The sequence below is a fragment of the Malaclemys terrapin genome, chromosome 3, assembly GCF_027887155.1.
Source record: "Malaclemys terrapin pileata isolate rMalTer1 chromosome 3, rMalTer1.hap1, whole genome shotgun sequence".
NCBI classification, from domain to species: Eukaryota; Metazoa; Chordata; order Testudines; family Emydidae; genus Malaclemys; species Malaclemys terrapin.
The window spans coordinates 161,164,355-161,185,646 of NC_071507.1; the positions used below are offsets into that span (position 1 = coordinate 161,164,355).

The 21,292-nt window shown below is 42.6% G+C and overlaps 1 protein-coding gene across 2 annotated transcripts in view; it reads left to right on the forward strand.

The window, feature by feature from the left end:
* The window catches only part of DST (dystonin), a 432,436-nt gene that overhangs the window by 7,124 nt on the left and 404,020 nt on the right, over positions 1-21,292 (forward strand). For both annotated transcript variants that reach the window (XM_054022022.1, XM_054022027.1), the window contains exon 3: positions 14,912-15,100. In XM_054022022.1, the coding sequence (XP_053877997.1) occupies positions 14,912-15,100 (189 nt within the window). The remainder of the gene's footprint in view (positions 1-14,911; positions 15,101-21,292) is intronic.

The window sequence follows — 21,292 nt, forward strand, 5'->3', positions numbered from 1 at the left end:
TGTTATATGAGGACAAATCCTGAATTTCCCTTTGCTTTCAGAATATAGCCCGTACAGAAGATGTGACACTGAGCAAATAACTAGCAAATTATGTACCATTGACCATATGCATGTATCTTGTATGTCCATTTTTGTTTGTCATGTATAGATAGATTGTAAATAGTGTTTGTATAGTGCCTACCACAATGGGTCCTAATTTTGACTGGATCCTTGGGGCACTATCATAATAATTATAGTAATGATTAACAGAATAGAGTCAGATGGTTTTCTCATAGAGGCCAGGAAAATTTGCAAGGTTTCATTTATGGAGTTTCCTCTGAAGGCTCCTATGAAGGAGGACGAAGTTTGCCTTCCTTTGGAAGAAGTAGGCAGTTCTGTGTCTCTGTGCTGGCTTCTAGCCTCCTTGCCTCCTGTAGTGCTCTCCTGGAATGCTACTAGTGTGGCAGCCTGACCACAGCACACTGAAACGCTGGAGGGGTCTCTCACTTGGTCCTTGTTAAAATATTGGCATTGTATCACTGCAGCAGCAGCCCCCAGAGGTCCACACCTCCCACCCTTTGAAAGAGGATTGCACTAGAGATGCCCAGACCACCGTCATGAGTTCATACAGCCCCAGGGCTCCCTGCAAGTAAGGGATACAATGCCTGAGTAAGGAGAAAAGAATCTAGCCCATAATTAGCAACTGTCCCTGTTACTTCATTTTCCATACATGCAATTTTATAAGTCCCCTCTCAGGTTTTGTAGCTGTATTTACAGAGTCACATACATCCCTCTAGTAAATCCTGTTGTTTACTTTGCTAGAAATATATAATTTTGATGACGTCACAACCTCAGTTATACTGCACACCAGTTGATAACACACACTGAGCTCCTAATGCCACAGGTAGACCCTTGTAACACGGTGGCTACCACCCAAGCACTGCCTCATGGCCAGAGTTGCCTCTGCAGTGTCCTATCCCTGTTTTCCTCTTCATCAGGGCTCCTTAAACAAAACTCCACGTGGCCTTGCTCATCCAATCACAGCCCTTCTTGGGGGTTGGTTTCTTTATTAACAGAGAGTTCCTAAGACCAAACACAAAAACCAAATCTACCACCCAGCCTTAAGCTGGGTACAGCCCCTGGGTACAGCCCCTCCTCCCTAGAGTAGGGTCCCTTCCTGCTGTCTGGGCTGCTGAAGAAGATGCAAGGCCTGATCTGACTTTCCCCAAATGAAAAACAAAACGTTCAGCTGTGTCTTCTTACCCAACCCCAATTCCCTTCTTCAGGGACCACTTCTCTTCATAAACCTTCACTTTGCAGTTCCCCTTCTAGCTCTACATATCTTTTAGAAAAACATGCAATCTTGATTTAAAAATTGCCGGTGACTGAGAATCTACCACCACTCTTGGTAAATTGTTCAGTGGTTAATTACTCTCACTGTTGAAAATTTGCTCCTTATTTCCAGTCTGAATCTGGAACTTCCAACCATTGGATTGAGGAGCCCAATATCCAACATTTGTTCCCCATGTAGGTCCTTATAGATTATAATCAAGTCACATCCTTTTGGCCTCAGTGTCACACTGGGAGCACATGTTCAGCTGATTATCCATCCCCTCCCAAAATCTTTTTCAGAGTCACTGGTTCCCAGGATAGAGTTCCCGATCCTGCGAATATGGCTTACAGTCTTTGTTCCTAGATGCGTACATTTACATTTAACTATAATAAAACATATATTGTTTGTTTGTACCCAACAAACCAAGTGATCCAAATCACTCTGTATCAGTGACCTGTCTTCTTCATTATTTACCATTCCCACAATTTTTGTGTTATTTGCAAACTTTATCAGTGATTTTATCTTTTCTTCCAGGTCATTAATAAAAACATCACGTAATAAAGGGCCAAGAAACAATCCCTGCAGGAGAGAAACACACCCGCTTGATTATTCCCCATTTACAATTACGTTTTCAGATTTATCAGTTAGACAGCTTTTAATCCGCTTAATGTGTGCCATGTTAAATTTTATATTGTTGTAGTTTTTCAGACGAAGTGTCTCCCTGGACTAGTTACTTACAATTAGGTGACTCCTCATATTTCTGCTAAATCTCTGGTGAATTTTCTAGCCATTTTACTCATAGCAGGATTACGAGAGGCCACCCATATTTGCTGACTGGAGCATGATGAACTCCTCCCTCACCGATAACCTTTCAAAAGGGAAGTATTGGACAGAAGTGTTTCATTTTTCCAGACTAACCTGTTGGATGTGGGTAGCTAGCACAGTAGCTATGTATTACCCGTGTGTTTTTCATTCTGTTACAGTTGAAATGTTTCTTTCGTCCCTTCCAGTGCTGTATTTTTAACACTAAAATTCCAAGTTTAATTTATAAAAGGACAAGTTTGCTAGTGAATCCCTCACTCCTGATTCATGATACATACCAGGAATCTCCCAGGACTAGGAGAACAAAGAAAAGGGCAGTAACAGAGGACTGAAAGGGCCAGCCACTGGGCAGCCTATGTGCACAGGTCAGATACCAAATTGTGGTCAGGAGATGTGTATTGGAGTCAGGGTTGAGGTGGGTCAAGATACCAGGAAGTCAGGGTCAGGCACAGACTTGCAGACAGGAGGCAAGTAATGGAATCCGGATCAAGCTGGGTGAGGATGCCAGGAAATCAGGGTCAGGTGCTGAGTTGCAGACAGGAGACAAGTAGTTGAGTTGGGGATGAGCCAGAGTCAGGAGCTGGAGTCTAGGGTTCACAGCAAGTTCTGTAGCAAAGCAAGCAGGCAGTCTGTATTGTTACAGAGAAAACTCCCTGTGCTGTCTTCCCGGTTAATATACTAGTATGGGCCAATCAGTGGGCTGCTCAGGCCCCACTGGGCAGTACTTCCTGCAATGTCTAGCTTCCCAGGGTCCCCCAGCAGAAACCCAGCCTCAGCATCCGGTGGCAATGGGGAAGTGTTAGTAGCCTGGAATCCTTATGAGGTTCTTACAGCACCTCCCTCTTCAGGTCCCCCTCTTGGTGTGATGTCTGTTTAGGCTTGTTGGGGTGAGTCCTATTGAACATCCTGACTAGGTCAGGGACATGAACATGGGAAGCCGGCTCCCTCCAGTCTATGAGTTAGTACAGGCAACCGCGTGTCTGTTGGGAATCAAGGATGGCATGCTCCTCATGACTCTGGATTTTGACTAGTAGAGGCAGAGGTGTGGTTTGATCAGGAAAGGTGTTCTCAGTATAGAGCTACCGAATGGAAACATAAAAAAGTGGCAAGTATCAGAGGGGTAGCCGTGTTAGCCTGGATCTGTAAAAAGCAATAGAGAGTCCTGTGGCACCTTTAAGACTAACAGATGTATTGGAGCATAAGCTTTCGTGGGTGAATGCCCACTTCGTCGGATGCATGTAATGGAAATTTCCAGGGGCAGGTATAAATATGGTGGCAAGAATCCGTCTGGAGATAATGAGGTTAGTTCAATCAGGGAGGGTGAGGTCCTCTGCTAGCAGTTGAAGTGTGAACACCAAGGGAGGAGAAACTGCTTCTATAGTTGGCTAGCCATTCACAGTCTTTGTTTAATCCTGATCTGATGGTGTCAAATTTGCAAATGAACTGAAGCTCAGCAGTTTCTCTTTGGAGTCTGGTCCTGAAGTTTTTTTGCTGTAAGATGGCTACCTTTACATCTGCTATTGTGTGGCCAGGGAGGTTGAAGTGTTCTCCTACAGGTTTTTGTATATTGCCATTCCTGATATCTGACTTGTGTCCATTTATCCTCTTGCATAGCGACTGTCCAGTTTGGCCAATGTACATAGCAGAGGGGCATTGCTGGCACATGATGGCATATATAACATTGGTGGACGTGCAGATGAATGAGCCGGTGATGTTGTAGCTGATCTGGTTAGGTCCTGTGATGGTGTTGCTGGTGTAGATATGTGGGCAGAGTTGGCATCGAGGTTTGTTGCATGGGTTGGTTCCTGAGTTAGAGTTGTTATGGTATGGTGCGTGGTTGCTGGTGAGAATATGCTTAAGGTTGGCGGGTTGTCTGTGGGCGAGGACTGGCCTGCCTCCCAAGGTCTGTGAAAGTGAGGGATCATTGTCCAGGATGGGTTGTAGATCACTGATGCGTTGGAGAGGTTGTATTTTGTGGGTGTATTTTGAGGTAGTGGGGAAGCTGTAGTTTAAAGATAACTGGGTTGATCTGTTGGCATATCTGGAAGGGTCCCAGGAACTGGTGGCCAAGTTTCTGGAAAGGTTGACTGGTCTGGAGAAGCTTTGTGGTGAACCTTACCTTCTGGCCTACTCTGAACACGAGAGCTTCCTAACACTGATGGTCTACATGCCTCTTGTAAGCCTTCTTCACCTCTTCTGGGTGGTTCTTGAGCTCCTCCTGTCTGAGATGGATGGCTCTGTTGGACCCAGTTGGTGGCGGCTGGGTTTGGGGTGGTTGCTTGTAGTGCCAGATGAAAATGAGAGTGGAATCTGAAGAATGGGCTCTAGCTTGTAGAGGCATGGTTGGCATTGTTATATGAAAATTTTGCATACAGAAGTGTGGAGCAGTTATCTTGGTGATAGTTCATGAAACGTCTCAAATATTGTTCCAGTACAGTACTTGGCTCAGACTTTAGGTTTGTTCATTTGTTTGAGGGTGGTATGTGGTGGAGGTCAATAGGCAGACATGCAGTAACCAGAATACTTAGTACCAAAAGTGAAAAGTAAACTGTGGGACATGGGCTGAAACTGTGTATTCTGGAAGTCTATGAAGATGAACCAGCTCCAGGAGTTTGAAAGAAGCCTTGATAGAGGGTAGATAGTTGCAGGGGATGAAGTGGGTCTTTTTTAGTCAGACTGTCCACAACAGGTAAGACTATTGTGTGGCCATCAGATGCTGGGAGTTCCACGGTGAAGTCTAGGGGGATGGCAGACCAAGGCTTAGTTGGAGTCTCTAGGGTATGAAGGTGCTGAGTGGTCTAGTCTGGAGCATCTTGCTGTGTGCACAGCACTCACAGGAGTCCATGTAAGCTTGGACTTCAGACCGCTTGTGGGGCCACCAGAAAAAATGGGCAAACTGACCTGCCAATGGAGCATCATGGCACCGTTGTAGCATCTCCAGTCAGGGGCTCTCTGGGGGAACATCTATGTGCTTGTCAAAGTATGTACCCCATCCCACATGGAACAGAGCATCTTACTCCCTAATGGCATAGACTAGATTCTTTGGATGTGTGGGTCTTCTTTCAGGGTGGACTGGATGGGGGAGCTCAGGTCTTGACGAATTGTGGCATTGACAAATTTACTAGGCTTGAGGGGGCAGGGGGCTCAAAAATAGGTTCCTTGTTTCCACCAGCCTCTGTGGAGTGGACGTGATGTGGGTTGTCAAAGATGGTCAAGAAGGCTTGCAGGAAGGTGTCCCAGTCAGAGAGCATTGGGCTGCTCTGTGCCAATGTTGGGGGAGCCCAGTTGAGCTCTTAGCTGGTGAGAAGGCTAACTACTAGTCCCACTGATGTGTGGGGTACATTCTGTGGTGGAGCTGGAAGGACAGCCTGGATTTATTCAGAACCCCCTGGAATTTCCAAAGGTTCCTGTCAAGCCGTTTGGGAAGTGGGACAGCGGGAGCCTGTTCAGGTGATGGTGGTTTGCTCAGGTACCCAGTGTAGCTGCTTCTCCCTGTGAGCAGGGTACTTGCTCATGCAGGGTCTGCGCTTCCATTGCGGACTGTGTAGCTTGGCTCTGTAGTACGACGTTCTGTCTGCAGATTGGTGACTTGGTCTTACAGGTTCCAGGCCCTTGGGGAACTGCTGGTCAGAGGGCAGACCACCCCTTCCATATTCTGTGAAGGATAGGGTCTGATTTTCACCTGGAACGTCTGGTTAAAAAGGGACCCTGGCTGCTCCAGTCAGCACTGCTGACCAGGCTGTTAAAAGTCTGGTTGGCGGCGGGGGGATGAGGAGGGGGCCTGCAGCAGCTCTCTCTGTGGAGCTTGAGGGTGGTGTGAGCCCCGGTGGGCAGGGCATGGATCCCAGCAGAGGGGCTGGGAAAGGCATTTGACTGCAGGCTGGGGCTGGCAGGGTTAACCCTGGGCAGCAGCCGCCACGGTGGCTGGGGGCTCCGTGCAGAGTGGGCATTGTGGCCTTTAGGAAGTGCCTTCAGCTCCCTCTCTGCCCGGTCCACTGCTCCCCAGGGGCTGCTGCGCTGGGCTCATCTCGGAACCATGCGACCAGCAGATAAGGGGCTGGGGTCTTGTCAGACTCCTCCCAGAGATGAATGAGCTGTGCAGAAGCATGGGGCTAAAGTTGGACTGCTGTCCCCGGGAACGGATCCAAGCAGAGTTGGGCAGCAGCTGAGTGCGCAGGCCCCAGTCAGCGGCCGGCCTGGGGGGGACGAAGGAGAGCAGTTGTTGGTCACTGCAAATGGCAGGGGGGTGGGGGGTGAGGAGGAGGCCTGTAGCAGCTCTCTCCCTGAAGCTGCTGGGATTTGGGCTACTCTGGGGATGCAGCGAGCCAGGGGCAGCAGTGGGGTATGTATTTGTGTGTCACTTGCGGGGAATTCTCTCCCCCTCTTCCTCCTCCCCCCCCCGCATTCCAGAGAACAGGAAAAACTTTTGTCCTCGGTCCGCTGGCCGAGCCATGTGTCCAGGATTCATGGCAGATAACGTAGCTTCTGAGGCCTGGGAAATGGCAGGGCAGCACTGGTGTGGCTGCTATTTAAGGGGCCACCTGACATCAGCACCTCCCAGTGCCCCTGTGAACCGCACCAGCCAGAGGCGCCCAGAGCCCGAACCCCCTCCTGCACCCCACACCCCTACCCCAGCCCTGAGCCCCTCCCACACTCTGAACCCCTTGGCCCCAGTCTGGAGATCCCTCCTACAACCCAAGCCCCTCACCCTCAGCAGGAGCCTTCATGCCCTCCCACACCCCAACCCCCTGCCTCATCCCAGAGCCCCCTCCTGCACCCCAAACCCCTCATCCCCAGGCCCACTCCAGGGCCCACACCCCCAGCCGAAGCCCTCACCCCCTCCCACACTCCAACCCCCTGCCCCAGCCCAGTGAAAATGAGCAAGTGAGTGATGGAGGGAGGGGGGATGGAGTGAGCGGAGGTGGTGCTTGGAGAATGGGCGGGGCCTCAGGGCAGGGGGCAGGGCTAGGGTGTTCGGTTTCCTGCAATTAGAAAGTTGGCAACCCTAGTGAAGGAGTTGGAGGGGCAAAGGGGATCTGAGCAAACTGTCAGGCCCAGAGTCAGGGCTGGGTCGTGGACGGCTTTGGCCAGTTACAATGTTGCAGTCAGGAGATAAGCAGTGAAACTTCCTGCAGTTTGTAGCTTCCTAGTGTACCCCGGCAAATACCAAGCCTGAGCTTCAGGTTGCAATGCAAAAGTATGAGTGGCCTGGAGCCCCATGGTCCCAGCTTCTCATCCTGCAGGTTCTTACACATTTGGCTCAGGAAATATTCTAAGCCAGTTAAATTCATTCTAGCTCATCAGTGGCCATTGCATCAACCAGATCTGACTCTTTGCTTTCTAATTTTTTAAAAAGATTGTAATGAGGGTATCAATCCCTGATGTAGGTTTTGAATGCACCAGTGAAAGGGGGAAGACACTTGGACAAGCTGTAACAAAGTTAGTGAAGAAATAGGGGACAGGACATGCTCTCACCTCTGAGATTTTTTTAGGAATAACTTGAGAACAGGCCAGCTTCTAGGATTTATTGGGTGAGGCATAAAATGGCCAAACATAGGTAGCTGCCTGATTATCATTAGGATAATTTTAAGTTACTTAGGAAGTATGCAAAAGGTGTGACTACCTGATATTTTACCACCTGCTTACCCATCTCTATTTAAAGTAAAATTCCACTTCACTAGTTTTATATATCATGTTTGTAAGGAATTTGAAATAGAAATTATCATACCCTTAGTGATTCACATCTCTTACTGAAGAGTTTTGGGGGCACGAGGCCCAAACTCATCTCACCCACTTTTTGCTCATGAAACTCCCTTGACTTAAATGGACTTCTTGTTTACATCTGTGCAAATGCAATCTCATCAGTAAGGACCATCGGCTCTACTTAAATACACATGTACTGTTCTGTACCTGAAAAATCCATATCCCATTTAAACTTCTTGGCTTGAAGTACACTAGTGTCACCTCAGTAACTGGAGTCCTGATTTTCTAATAACAAATATACTAAGTGCTACAAAAGCATAATGCAGTTAAGCATCACTTCATATAAAGCACCTATAGGTAGGTGCCTGTACTTGTGGTTGTTAAATAATCCAACAGTTGGATCCTCAAAGTATCACATACCTGTGTGTTTTGTTTCTGTTAGCCCTGCAGACCCAGTATAACTAAGCAAGTCTTCACTGCCAAAAAAGGTGTGTTCTTAAATAGCAGTGAAGACAGGGCAATTCAGCTTTTAACTTGTGTTAGCAGCTTAAATTAAAGCCAATAGGGGAGCCTGCAGATGAACTTTGGCTACTAACCCAAGTTAAAAACAGAGTTGCTATATCTTTACTGCTATTTTAATCCAGGTTAGCTAACACGCGTTACCTAACCTGAGTTAAGAGCACATATATTTTTTTTTTAGCAGTGAAGAGAGTGAGCTTGTTTCTCTTCCATGAATAGAATTATGTACTAAGTTTCAATGTGCAAGCCTCTTGAAAGCAATGGTATGGCACTGGTGTCACTAAAGGCCTGATTTGGTTTGTAGCACCTTTATTAAGAGTGACCATGAATGAGAAAGAAATAATTCTGTTTGAATCCCAGATTGTAGGTTGAGTTTGCAGAGCTGAAAGTTAGATAGAATATCTTTCTATTTGTAAGCCAAGCACATTCAATATGGAAATCATTGAGGGATGATAAAGTGGGAGACCCAGAATGCTATTTTTACAGTCACTTTTTAGAGTTGAACAGCTCTTTAAAATACACACATATACAGAAACTATATATATAATGATAAGTTCCTATGCACTTGAATGAATAGCAGGAAGGCTCTCCAAACTGTCTTTCAGTTGGCTGCAGAATATGATACATTGGAGTTATTTAATAAGACACCTGCCTTGTTAAGTAGTTACTTCAAGAAAAGGATTTAATTCCATTTTTGCCCATATTCAAGGTTGTTCAGAAATCTGGCGTCTTGAGAATTTTTATAATGCTATGCACACTAGTGTTTCTAGGTCTTAAGAATTTTTAGATTGCATATACATGAAAGTTTCTAGGCTTTAAATAGGCAATAACTGACAATTCAAAGCCTGTTTTTGAGGCCATTAGTTGACAGTAATAATAGATAACAGTTCTCATGTGTGCATAACCACTGTCAAAAAGTGAAATAGCACTGTGTTGGGTATTCCATTTGACTTCCTTTGATTTTGATATTCATTAGTGCTATTGCAAAAGTGGCTGTAGTCTGACGGGCTCACTCTGATGTCTGGAAAAATATTAGCAAACACAACTGAGGTCTGTTGTCATTCTTCTTAGTGCCCTCAATGGTCCTGATACTAACCAGCAGTTTTCCTGTAGACTACTGAATTCTGCCATAAGGTTTGGGCCCTGATCCAATGCTCATTGATGTCAGTACAAAGACTTCCAGTTACTTCAGTGGACATTGGATAATGCACTTAGTGACTCTCCTAGAGTTAATGTTTAGTGCCACTGCAAACACACACAAGCTTAAAGTCAAGCATGTGCTAAATCAGGTTAATTTGTCTCCCATCCAGAATACTCCCCATGGAAAACCTACGTACTCCCTGGAAAAATTTAGGAAAAGAGTATAATTTGTTTTCAAGCCCAGGAATAACCAATAGCCTAAAATGAAGGAAAAGGAAATGGCTGAGATCGAGAAAGCCAGAGTAAATAAATAAGATGGCACATTGAAAATATGGAACAGACAAAGATGCAATTCACTAAAGCTACAAATGAATTGGTGTTAGTGATACCATAGTCATCCTTAAAAAGCAACAGAGTCCTGTGGCACCTTTAAGACTAACAGATGTATTGGAGCATAAGCTTTCGTGGGTGAATGCCCACTTCGTTGGATACATCCTTGCTTCTTATGAAAGTGTTATTTAGAATGTCAGAAGAAGATAAGAAAAAACATATAGTAGAAATGAGGGAGAAAAAGGTACAATGCAATATCCAAAATGCCCTCATCTGTAAACTATTAACATGACAGCAAAAAAATAAGGTAATTATTTTCCTTTCCACCAAGGTTTAGTGTTGTTTTATTATATTTATTAATAATCTAGAAAGAGGGATGATAAGAGAGGGAACAAAATCTGTAGATGTATGAAATACGTGACTCTGGCCACTGAAACACTTTTGAGCTACCACATCTTTAAGAAAGAAAGATTGTGCAGGTCCTTGTGCCCTTTCAGCCACTACATTAGTGTTTAGAAGAAAACTGATCTTTTTCCTTTCTTGTTTTAAAATTCCCTGATACTGCTGTACTTAATGCAAAAAAGGCTTCTTTGTCAAGAAACTAAGGAAGAAGCTGTTTGAAACACTACAACTGCTAGCTCTTTCCCTCTATCTCAATAATGCAATAAACAGGCCTCCTGTGTGTCAGCATATACGTTATTTAACCTGAAATATAAGGCTTGCCCTTCTGGAAGAGAAATCACAGTGGAAAAATGAGAATCGCACAGGCATTAGTATGTTAAAGACAACATGATTCTAGATGTTAAATCAGAGCTCTTGAGAATGTAGCAAAATGTCCCACAGCCTTCAGTGAATGGCATATGATGTCCTTATGTGTATGTGCCTGAGACCAAATCACCAGGGAAAATGGAGATGCTAAAGTTCATCCATGCAATGTAAGTCAGTTGCACTCACATTGATTAGCACTTTGCAACTCCCTCTAGCATGTCTGTTTCTGTTCCACTGTGGAGTGGTGCATCTTTTCTTGTTCTTTGGGATGAGCTGTAGTTGCAGATTCCTAGACTAAGCCTCTACTTGTTTTTTTTTTTTTTTTATCCCTGTACTTCGGAGGCCTGTTTATTGCATTATTGAGATAGAGGGAAATAGCTAGCAATTTTAATGTTTCAGACAGTTTCTTCCTTAGTTTCTTGACAAACAAGCCTTTTTTTGCGTTAAGCACAGCAATATCAGCTCACATGAAAAAAATATACTGACACTAAAGCCAATATATTGCATTTTTTCTTTCTTCATTTTTTATAACTAAGGAGCCAAATCTTTCAGTTCTTAGCCCTTACTCTAGCAAAGGTTCCACTGCAGGATTGAGTAGGCACTGAAGGTTTTGGCTCAAGGACATCTCCTGTCTTTCATTATCTTTGTTGATAAGGAATGCATTTCCCTCCTGCTTCCTACTTCCCACCTGAAATCATGATCCTTCGCATTTATCACATCATAATCCTCTCCAGAGCAACCAGTTGTGATACCGCAAACAGAAGATTATGACTTTAAGTGGAGAATAAGCTCAGAAGCAGATGAGGTCTTAACGTGACAAAGATCCTGTTTTCTTGCTAATATCTCTACCAATAAACAACAAGGGAAGATACATATGAGCAGCATTGCCCATAAACAAAATAGATTATAGCGTTTTCCAAGAGACATCAGTGGGTTTTTAATATTTAAACAAAATATTTAATTATTAAACCTAGAAGCTCTTTTGACATGAAGTCATTCAGTGAGAGAGATCCACACACTTAAATCCCTCTTTGGCACGCATCTCTAAGCGCTTTTAGAGCTGCTTAGCTTTTACCAAATACTTGTGTTACATAAATATGCAATCCTGGAGAATTGTATCCGGCTCTGAGGGAACTGGGGGAATGGCTAATGTGCCCTGCGTATGAGCAGGCTTCAGCCAGTAGCCAGTCCTGTATCTGTAGCTGAAATTTATCATATATTTGGAGTTCAAACTCATTCAGAACTCAGAATGGGTTCACTAGTCATATCATCCTTAAAAGTTACTTTCCTGACAGTGGATTAAAATTGCTGATGTACATTCCTGTTTTTACAGAAAGAGAAGGTCCTCACTTGGAAACTAAATATTTGAACAACTATATAAATAGTTCTCTTTGTGCTATATTATTTTTCCCTCATTCATTTAATTTTCACTTTGATTAATTTGACTAAATATCCTAAATTGTTTGTATTTGTTGTTTATTTCATAGTGCAGGTGAACAGAAACTGGGGCAATAAGATTTTCCCTTGCAATAGTATGACATAGCATCATGGATTTACATCTTTTAATATTTGGGGATCACACAAAATCCACAGGTTTCTTGGCTGCATTACCTTACATAAGGCTGTTTTTGCTAGCCAGTATGGATATGATCCTTCTTGTGTTGAAGAAGTTGAGGACCAAATTCTGCTGTAACTTACACCCTGTGCAATTGGAATTGGATAGGGTATAATTAAGAGCAGAATTTGGCCCTGGTAGTTTTGCCTTTGACTTCAGAGGGAGCAAAATCAAGATCAGTGATTTTTACAAACACCCTGCCTACTCCACAGAAATGAATGTTCTTTAAAGGAAAGTTCCACAGTTTAGTTATAAAAATCTCTCTCTCTCTCTCTCTCTCACATGCAAAAACTATATTAAAAGAATGTCAGGGTGGCTATGTCAAGTATCCAAAAGTTAGGAAATGTCAGAAATAAGGTTAGCCATGGCACCTTATTTCAGCTCTTTTTGCACATGTATTATGATAACCTTGTTCCACATCAGATATGAAGTCTGAAGTTGAGCCAAGAAAAGATCCCAACTCTCCGGTGTCCCAGTGGAGTGACTTAATCACAAGTGTAATTCCTTTCTCTTCTTTACAAATGTCTGCTTCATTCACTGACCATCCTCTGCATTGAATGAGGCATGGGTAAGGGAAAACAAATAATATGTGATCATGTAATGAAAGACTGTTTCAGAATGCATAGGCACAAAGGGAGCAAATTAAGGTTGCATAGGGACCCATAATTCTGGTCTTTGCTAACTTTTCTTGAATTTGTCACCTAAATAACATTTTTAACATAATTTTTATTGTAATTAACTTGGTTTAAAAAAAATAAAACGGAAAAAACAGAAATTACATCCTATGGAACTTTATTCACCACCCAGCCCTGCATGGGACAAAAGCATGGTTGGAATTTAGGACCACAGTACAGACTTGCTGGTAGCAATGGTGTTATTTTCTACATGGGCCATCCATTACAGGGTGATGAAGCACACACACTGACAGTAGCTCACACAGCTATTTTGTAGACACAAGAAGAATGTTGGGAATTAGGAATTCTTGGTTTTAGTTTGGGCTGTGAAATGGAACATGATCTTTTGGTTACAGATCCCACAGCCAAGGATTTGACACATGTATTCTGAAAAGCAGTGTGACTAGGTGGATGAGATAAATTAGGGACCTGGGTTCTATTCCCAGGCTCAGTAAGAGCTGGGAACATACTCAGTGCTGTTGGTGTGTGTTGGGTTGGAGCATGGTCAGTGTGATTTGCTTGTAGGAGCTTCATGATACTGGGAGCATGCTTAATGCAGTTAGCATGTAGGGATTGGGGTGGCAGCCTGGTGTAGTTGGCCTGTGGGAATTAAGCTTCATTGAGCTGGAAGCATGTTCAGAGATTTTCACAGTAAGCCTCTAATAAGCTTTACTGAGCATGTCAAACAACAATTTTCAGAGGCCCATAACTTGGCCAAATCTGTGGTGACAGCATAAGACAGCCCCTTGACCTGAGGAATATTCTGCTGCCAAATTTCAAGTTCCTCCTCCAAACCCTGGAAGTGGTAGAGCTCTTAAAAGAAATGGTTAGCAAAAAAATTAACATTGGCAAACTACTGATTTTTGACTGAACCATTTTTGCTGGAATTCTCCAAAACAATTCAGCCTGTGGATAGTTTTCTGAAGTCATCCACACAGTGTGCAGAGGCGGTCAAAAAAGTAAACAGGATGTTAGGAATCATTAAAAAGGGGATAGAGAATAAGACAGAGAATATATTATTGCTCTTATATAAATTGATGGTACACCCACAACTTGAATACTGCATACAGATGTGGTCTCCTCTTCTCAAAAAAGATGTACTGGCACTAGAAAAGGTTCAGAGAAGGGTAACTAAAATGGTTAGGGGTTTGGAATGGGTCCCATATGAGGAGAGATTAAAGAGGCTAGGGCTTTTCAGCTTGGAAAAGAAGAGACTAAGGGGGGATATGATAGAGGTATATAAAATCATGAGTGATGTGGAGAAAGTAGATCAGGAAAAGTTATTTACTTATTCCCATAATACAAGAACTAGGGGACACCAAATGAAATTAATGGGCAGCAGATTTAAAACAAATAAAAGGAAGTTCTTCCTCCACAGTGCACAGTCAACTTGTGGAACTCCGTGCCTGAGGAGGTTGTGAAGGCTAGGACTATAACAGCGTTTAAAAGAGAACTGGATAAATTCATGGAGGTTAAGTCCATTAATGGCTATTAGCCAGGATGGGTAAAGAATGGTGTCCCTAGCCTCTGTTTGTCAGAGGGTGGAGATGGATGGTAGGAAAGAGATCACTTGATCATTACCTGTTAGGTTGACTCCCTCTGGGGCATCTGGCATTGGCCACTGTTGGTAGACAGGATACTGGGCTAGATGGACCTTTGGTCTGACCCAGTTCAGCCGTTCTTATGTTCTTATAGAAAATTTTAATCTGAATAGAGTTTGGCAAAGATACAAGCAACTGAAAACATAGGCTTATAATGAAAAATGTTAAACAACCTTAATTAAAGATGTAACCACCAGCTCTGCATATATATATATGAGAGAGAGAAATGTGATGCTTAAACTACTTAACACTGTCCCTTTACTGCCGCATGCTAATTTTATGATTACAATATTTGTAAACCTTCATCCTCAGTGTGTTTTTCTCTCTAGTCCTAATAATTAATAAAATCCTCTACGTTATTTCTTTTTGTTATGTTGCTGCATTCTGAGAATTGTCAAACATTGCAATTGTCTTTTCTATGTCATAGGGTTTTAGACCAAGTCCTCGTCATGCTAGAAGACGTGTAGCACCTCGCCTTGAAGAAACACAGCCTCTAGCAGAAGTACATCACTTGAGTGAACAAGAAACTTCCATAAGGAAAAGAAAAATCAAGAAAAACAGCAGAGTTCAGCCGGAATTTTACCATTCTGTTCAAGTCACACCAACTCGAAAACCTGTGAGTATTCGACTCTTGTAGTATAATGACACATAAAATGTCAGATTGAAGGGTGGAATATAATTTTATTTTGTGAGATGTGTATGGGCATTACTCTGTTTATCATTTCAGAAAAACCCCAAAACTCATGACCAATAACTGCACATATAAATTTGTTAGTGTTTTTAATGTTGATGCTTCACTGATTTTTTTAACCCAGTTATGAAGGTTTTTATTTAGAATTTTGACTTTTAGTCAAAAATTCAGTACTGAAATCATCCTAACGTAATTTTTGCATGTATTTTTTGACACACGACATATATTCTGATGAAATGCCTCACAGGATTAGACCTGTCAAAGATTTTAAATACTGTGCTGAAATTTTGTTTGGTCTCAACACTAGCTACATTTGTACAAAGACAATTTAGAGGTCTCTTCAGCTCTATGCTGTGGTTGCCACTTTTCTATTATGCAAAATTTGGATCAAGCCTCACCTTTCTTCACTCTAAAGCCTGGCCTACACACATTTTTTGTACCAGTATAACTATTTTGGTTAGGGGTGATTTTTTTTACTGAAATACTTACGCAGGTACAACTCCTAGTGTGGACATGATAGACAAGTATAAAGGTTCCTTATACAGATATAGCTTATTTCCCTTCCTGTATGGGAATGAGCTGTACTGGTGTGAGCACCTTTATATGAATATGACTGCATTCACAGTAGGGGGACTGTACTGCTTTAACTAGACCGGTATTGTTAAAGCAGTACAACTTTAGTGTGTAGACAAGCCCTAATAAAGCCCCAGTCCTTGTTCCTCTTACTAAATTGCGTCCTCTAGAATAAGCTACATCCTTCTAACACAGAGCCAAGAATTGTTATTAAGCACAGTAATCAGTGTGTGATCTTCTAGCTGATCTTAGTCCCTCCTTTCCTCTCCCTTTTATCTCCCAGTTATCTCTCTTATCCCCACTTGTTTCTCTTATCCCCTTACTATTCTCTCTTTTCATACCATTTTAGTACTCCTATTCTCCACTGTCCTGTATTCCTTTTCCTCTACTTTCTATTTACCCTAGTCCTTTTTGCTCCAAATGCCATCTTGTTCTCACTTTCCTATGTTGTACTCCCTTTGTCGATTGGTCTCCCTTGATTTCCAGTCTGTTCCCCTTTGCCAGCTCTACTCTTCTCTTCCCCTGCTCTGTCCTCATCTAGTCCTTCCCCCACCTTGTTCTCTGTCCTTCCTTCCTCCCTTCCCTCCCTCTCTTTCCCCTTTCATCTGCCCCCACTCCACTTTTCTCCTTCTTCCAGATTCCCCTTTCTGCTGCATCATTCTTTACCTCCTTCTAACCCGCATGGTATGCCTGTGCTGAAGGAGTACTTAACCATGGTGCTCCTCTGTTTCTGGCACTATTGATTGACTGCCTCTGATTGCGTGCATGGGGAGCAGAGCACCAGAGGTGCTGGAAGAGTGGACTAGCAATGTGAACTTGCATGAGCAGCAAGCTCATATTGCAAGAAAGAGTTTGCTATGCAAAACCAGTAACACACCTTGGAGACCTGGGGACCAGACAAAGGGATACAACAAGGCAAAAAAACAGACAGAGGGTAATCTTACCATGCGTCTTTGCCACCCATCTTATTTTAGTGGGTCTGTGCAATATTCTGTAAAACCAGCCATTATGACATTAATACTGTAAATCTCAGATTTAGAGAACATTTCCCCAGGTGCTGTTATGGTTATAGAATTAATTCGATATTATTTTTGTACCCTATGACTAGTGCTGTGTCTTTGAATGGTGTCCAGTTCTACATTTTCAGTAAGAACACATGATATAAACATAAATTACCCCTTTAACTTTATTAAACTGCATGCTCCAAGGAAAATTTAACTGACAAAATCATTTTTTTCTCTTTCATCTTAAATTATGATGAAATTGTTAATAAGTTCCTAATGACATTATGAATAGGGTTGATGCCATGACATTGCATTGCAGCTTTGTGATGTTTTATAGAATTCCAAAAATTACTTATGGAGATGGAAAGGCTTGTTATGCCATCCTGTCATGCATTTCCCTGTCAGTTCAAGATTGTTCCCTACAGTACGTATTCTAATGCTTTGTTCAGTCTAGTTTTTATGTCTCAGATACTGATGCTTCTACCATTTCTTTTTAGATACTATTCCACATTCTAATATAATACTGTCAGGAAGTTTTCTTGATCTTCAGCCTACATTTTTCTTTCTGTATTTTTTCTCCTGTCGTTCCTAGTTATACCTACTTGTACTGCCCTTAAATAATTTTTCTGCCTTCTTAGTGTTTACACACTATAAATATTTGTAGACTCTTGTCATGCCCGCCCCCCCAGTCATCACTTGGACAGCATATACATATTTACTGTTTTAATCTCTCCTCAAAAATGGTTTCCTTCAGCCCTCTGATAATTTTTATTGCTTTTTTTCTTAACTTCCTCTACTTTGTCAATATATTTCTGGCAATGAGGTGCCTTGTTATGTGCACTGCATTTCAAGTGTGGTCACACCAGAACCATATAGAAATAAATCACTGTAGAACATTATAGAAAGAGATTACCTCCTTGTTCCATGATATTTCTGTGTATTCAGCCCTAAATTGGATTGGCCTGTTTTGCTGTCATATTTCAGTACATACTCAGGTGCATTGCTGTCCACTGTCACCAATGCACTATTATTGCATTCCAGGTTTCTTTTTCTTGTTGAAAATCAGTATTGTGCATTATTTTCACCAGCTGTATTAGCTTTCATTTTTCCAAGTCAAATCTTGTTTTTGCTGTTTCCTGCCCTGGGTCTAATCTCTTTAGGTTCACTTGGATTACTTCTTTCTTCTTGTTAGTAATCTCAGCACCTTCCAGTTTAGGCTGTGATCCTAAGCACTTATAAATATGCTTAATTTTGCAACTGCGAGAATCCCATTGAAGGCAGTAGGACTCCTCCCATGTGTAAAATTAAGCATGTACAAGTATTTGCAGGATTAGAGCCTCTGCGAAGTCCATGCAGAGATAAATAATGAAGATAAATACATTGAAACCAAACACTGTTGCCTGTGGTACCCAGATTCACAAATGGATTTAGGTGCCTAGCTGCCGTGTTAGGCATTTAAATCCCAGATTTAAGTGATGCTGATATTCACAAAATCCTTTCTCAGCTTCCGGTGAACGCTGTAGGCACCTAATCTCACTCAGTGCCTAAATTTTCAGGATAAAAGTTCCCTAGGTGCCTAGGGTTCTGCCTCTGAGCATACTCACTGCTCCCATCTAACCCCGGGGGAAAAGAGGTGTTCGTTCACCTAACTCACCTGCGGGGCTTGACCCACTAGGTGTGCTCAGAGCACGCCTACCTTCACACAAATCATCTGGAGTGAGGGGGAAAGAATGACTCTATACTGTAGTTTGGTGGTGAGCGCACTCACCCAGGATGTGGGAGACCCAGGATCCAGTCCCCCCGGTTCTAGTGGCTGTCGAAGGCATTTCACTTTTGATAAATAATTAAACAGGAAAGACTGAGGGAGCCCCACATCAGAATATCCCACAACTCAGTAGTTAGGACACTCACCTGAGAGGTGAGAGACCCCTATTCAAATGCCTTCTCATTAGACAGAGGAATTGAACATGCGTCTCCTGCATCTTGGGTAAGTACCCGAAACACTGGGCTAATGGTTATAAGGAATGTCCTCTTCCCCTGGCCTCTTGCAACGAATGCCTGATTCCAGGAGAGGGTTCATAGCTGAAACTCCCAAGCAGAGAAAGGCACCTCCCTCCTGCCTGGATATAGGCATCGAACTCTCTGAGTGGGGCAGGGCTAAGGGAACACCCCTCTCCTCCACATCTCCCATGGGCTAGGTTAGGTGGCTCCTTGTGCAGCATGCTGGCTTTTGTGAATCCCACTCTTGGGTGCCTGTCTCCATTTGTAGTATAGGGAGCCTGAGCACCTAATTCAGGCTTTGTGAAGCTCAGTGATTTTCTAGGCACATAAAAGTTAGATGTTGTGATACTCAGTGTCACAGTTTCTAAGTCCCTTTGTGAATCTAGCTCCAGATAACCAACCTCCAATACAATGTTGTAATGTAACGTGCTTCTGTTATGGTGCAAGATAAACAATAACTTTTGTGTCCAGTGTGATCCTTAATGGCATCAGTATTCCCTATAGGTGGCCATATTATCTTATGCAGGTTTTAAGCCATGGAAAGCAAATGCATATTTTACTGAAGTGGGTCTTTAGTGAGGTTTTGGACAGAATGTAGAAATCTTGAAGAGAAGTGGGACCTTATTCTCAGGTAGAGTAAACTGGTATAGCTCCTTGGAAGTCAACTGAGCTATGATAATTTACATCTCCTGAGAATATGGTCTGTGATAGACAAGTTTTCAAAATGTAGGTACCTAAGTAAGTGACTTGATTTTCGGAGGGAATGAAGATCATGCAAGAAGATGCAAAAGCCTGTCAGCTACTGTGGATTTACTTCTCCTAGGGAGGTCTTTTTCCTGGCTGCTTTGTTTAGTGTTTTAAAATCTTTGTTTTTCAATTACAAGGGGGGTTTTGTGACTCTTACCTACATTTGTAATGTTGGTATAACCCAGGGTTTCTCAAACTGGGGGTCAGGGCCCCTCAGGGGGTCGTGAGGTTATTACATGGGGGGTCACAAGTTGTCAACCTACACCCCAAACCCTGCTTTGCCTCCAGCATTTATAATGGTGTTACATATATTTTAAAGTGTTTTCAATTTATAAAGGGGGTTGCACTCAGAGGCTTGCTATGTGAAAGGGGTCACCAGGACAAAAAATTGAGACTCACTGGTATAACCCAATCCTGTGATTTAAAAAGCTTTAAAAAGTTGAAATTTGTCGTGTCAGCTTTTTTAGGTTGTATTGTTTTTCACAACGAATGACTCCACACTCAAAATCTCCTCTCCTGACACTCTGTTTGCCCCAAGACTTTTATTTTCCTGCCGCTCTGCCAACGTCTGCAACCTCTTTCCTTGTTGCTTGTCCCTGACTTCCTCTCCAGCTGCTCTTTCCTCTCCACCCTGGAGTTCATTTATTGCTACTCTAACTATTTCTCTGCCATTCGTCCTGCTTTATACGTTGTCCAACATTATCTCATCTCCTATTCCTGGGCAGTTTTAATTTTTTGAAGATACCTTTTTTTTACATGTACATGACTGTGGACTTTACTAGTCCAGGAGTGTGGCAGTTTCTAGATATTGCTGTGTGTTTTTTGTTTTTGTTTTTTTTAAATAAAAAAGAACTAAAACCTTAAGAACAACAAAAGGTCACACTTTGATTTCAGGTTTAAAACTATCATTTATGGTTCCTTCCAGTATAAGCATTCCATGGATGGGATGTCAAAGCCACAAAATATAATAAAATAATAATAAATATGTTATACAGCTAGGAGGTCGGATTCTGATCTCAATTCCATGAGAAATACATCTGGAGTAACTATTGACTCCTAATCACTCGTCTCTACTCTACTAATGCAGGATACAAGTAACTCCCTGTGAGATCAGTGGAGTTAGCTACATCTTGTGGTGGGACAATCAGACTTTAGTGGAGTTACTCCTCATTTACAATGGTGGAACTGAAATCAGAATCTGACCCATATTGTCTTTCATGCATAATAGCCTTTGTTGATCCCACACCTGTGAATAACAGAGAGGAAGCATAAAAGAATATGTTTTGTTCTCAGGAATTAAATTGGTTCCTTAGTTTCCATTGCTGTCTTTATCAGTTTTCCTTCTGATTATGATCATGTATTTACTGAAAATGTGCTGAAATTTTCAACGAGAATTAACTGTATGTGACCTAAGATGCTGAAATAAGGCCAGACAATCTGGCCCAAACTTTCATCACCTTGAAGCTAATAATAACTAAGGGATTAAGGCTGCAGTATGCTCTGCAGGACGTGACCTTGCACTTCCATCATTATTTTGAAGACTGAAGTACCTATGGCAGAACAAAATAGAGAGTCGGGTGCATTTTGACCTCAGTTACATTTCTATAAGTTGTAGATCAGTTTCATCTGAGTTACACAGCTTTGTAATGATTTGCCATTTTTAAACTGCTGGTTATGTTATAGTTCAGGTTGCAACTTTGGCTGTGTACACTGTCCCGCAGTTTGGACTTTAGGGGTGTGAATAGCAATGCTCACCAAAGAGCTGTGCTGTAATTTCCCCACATGGATGCTA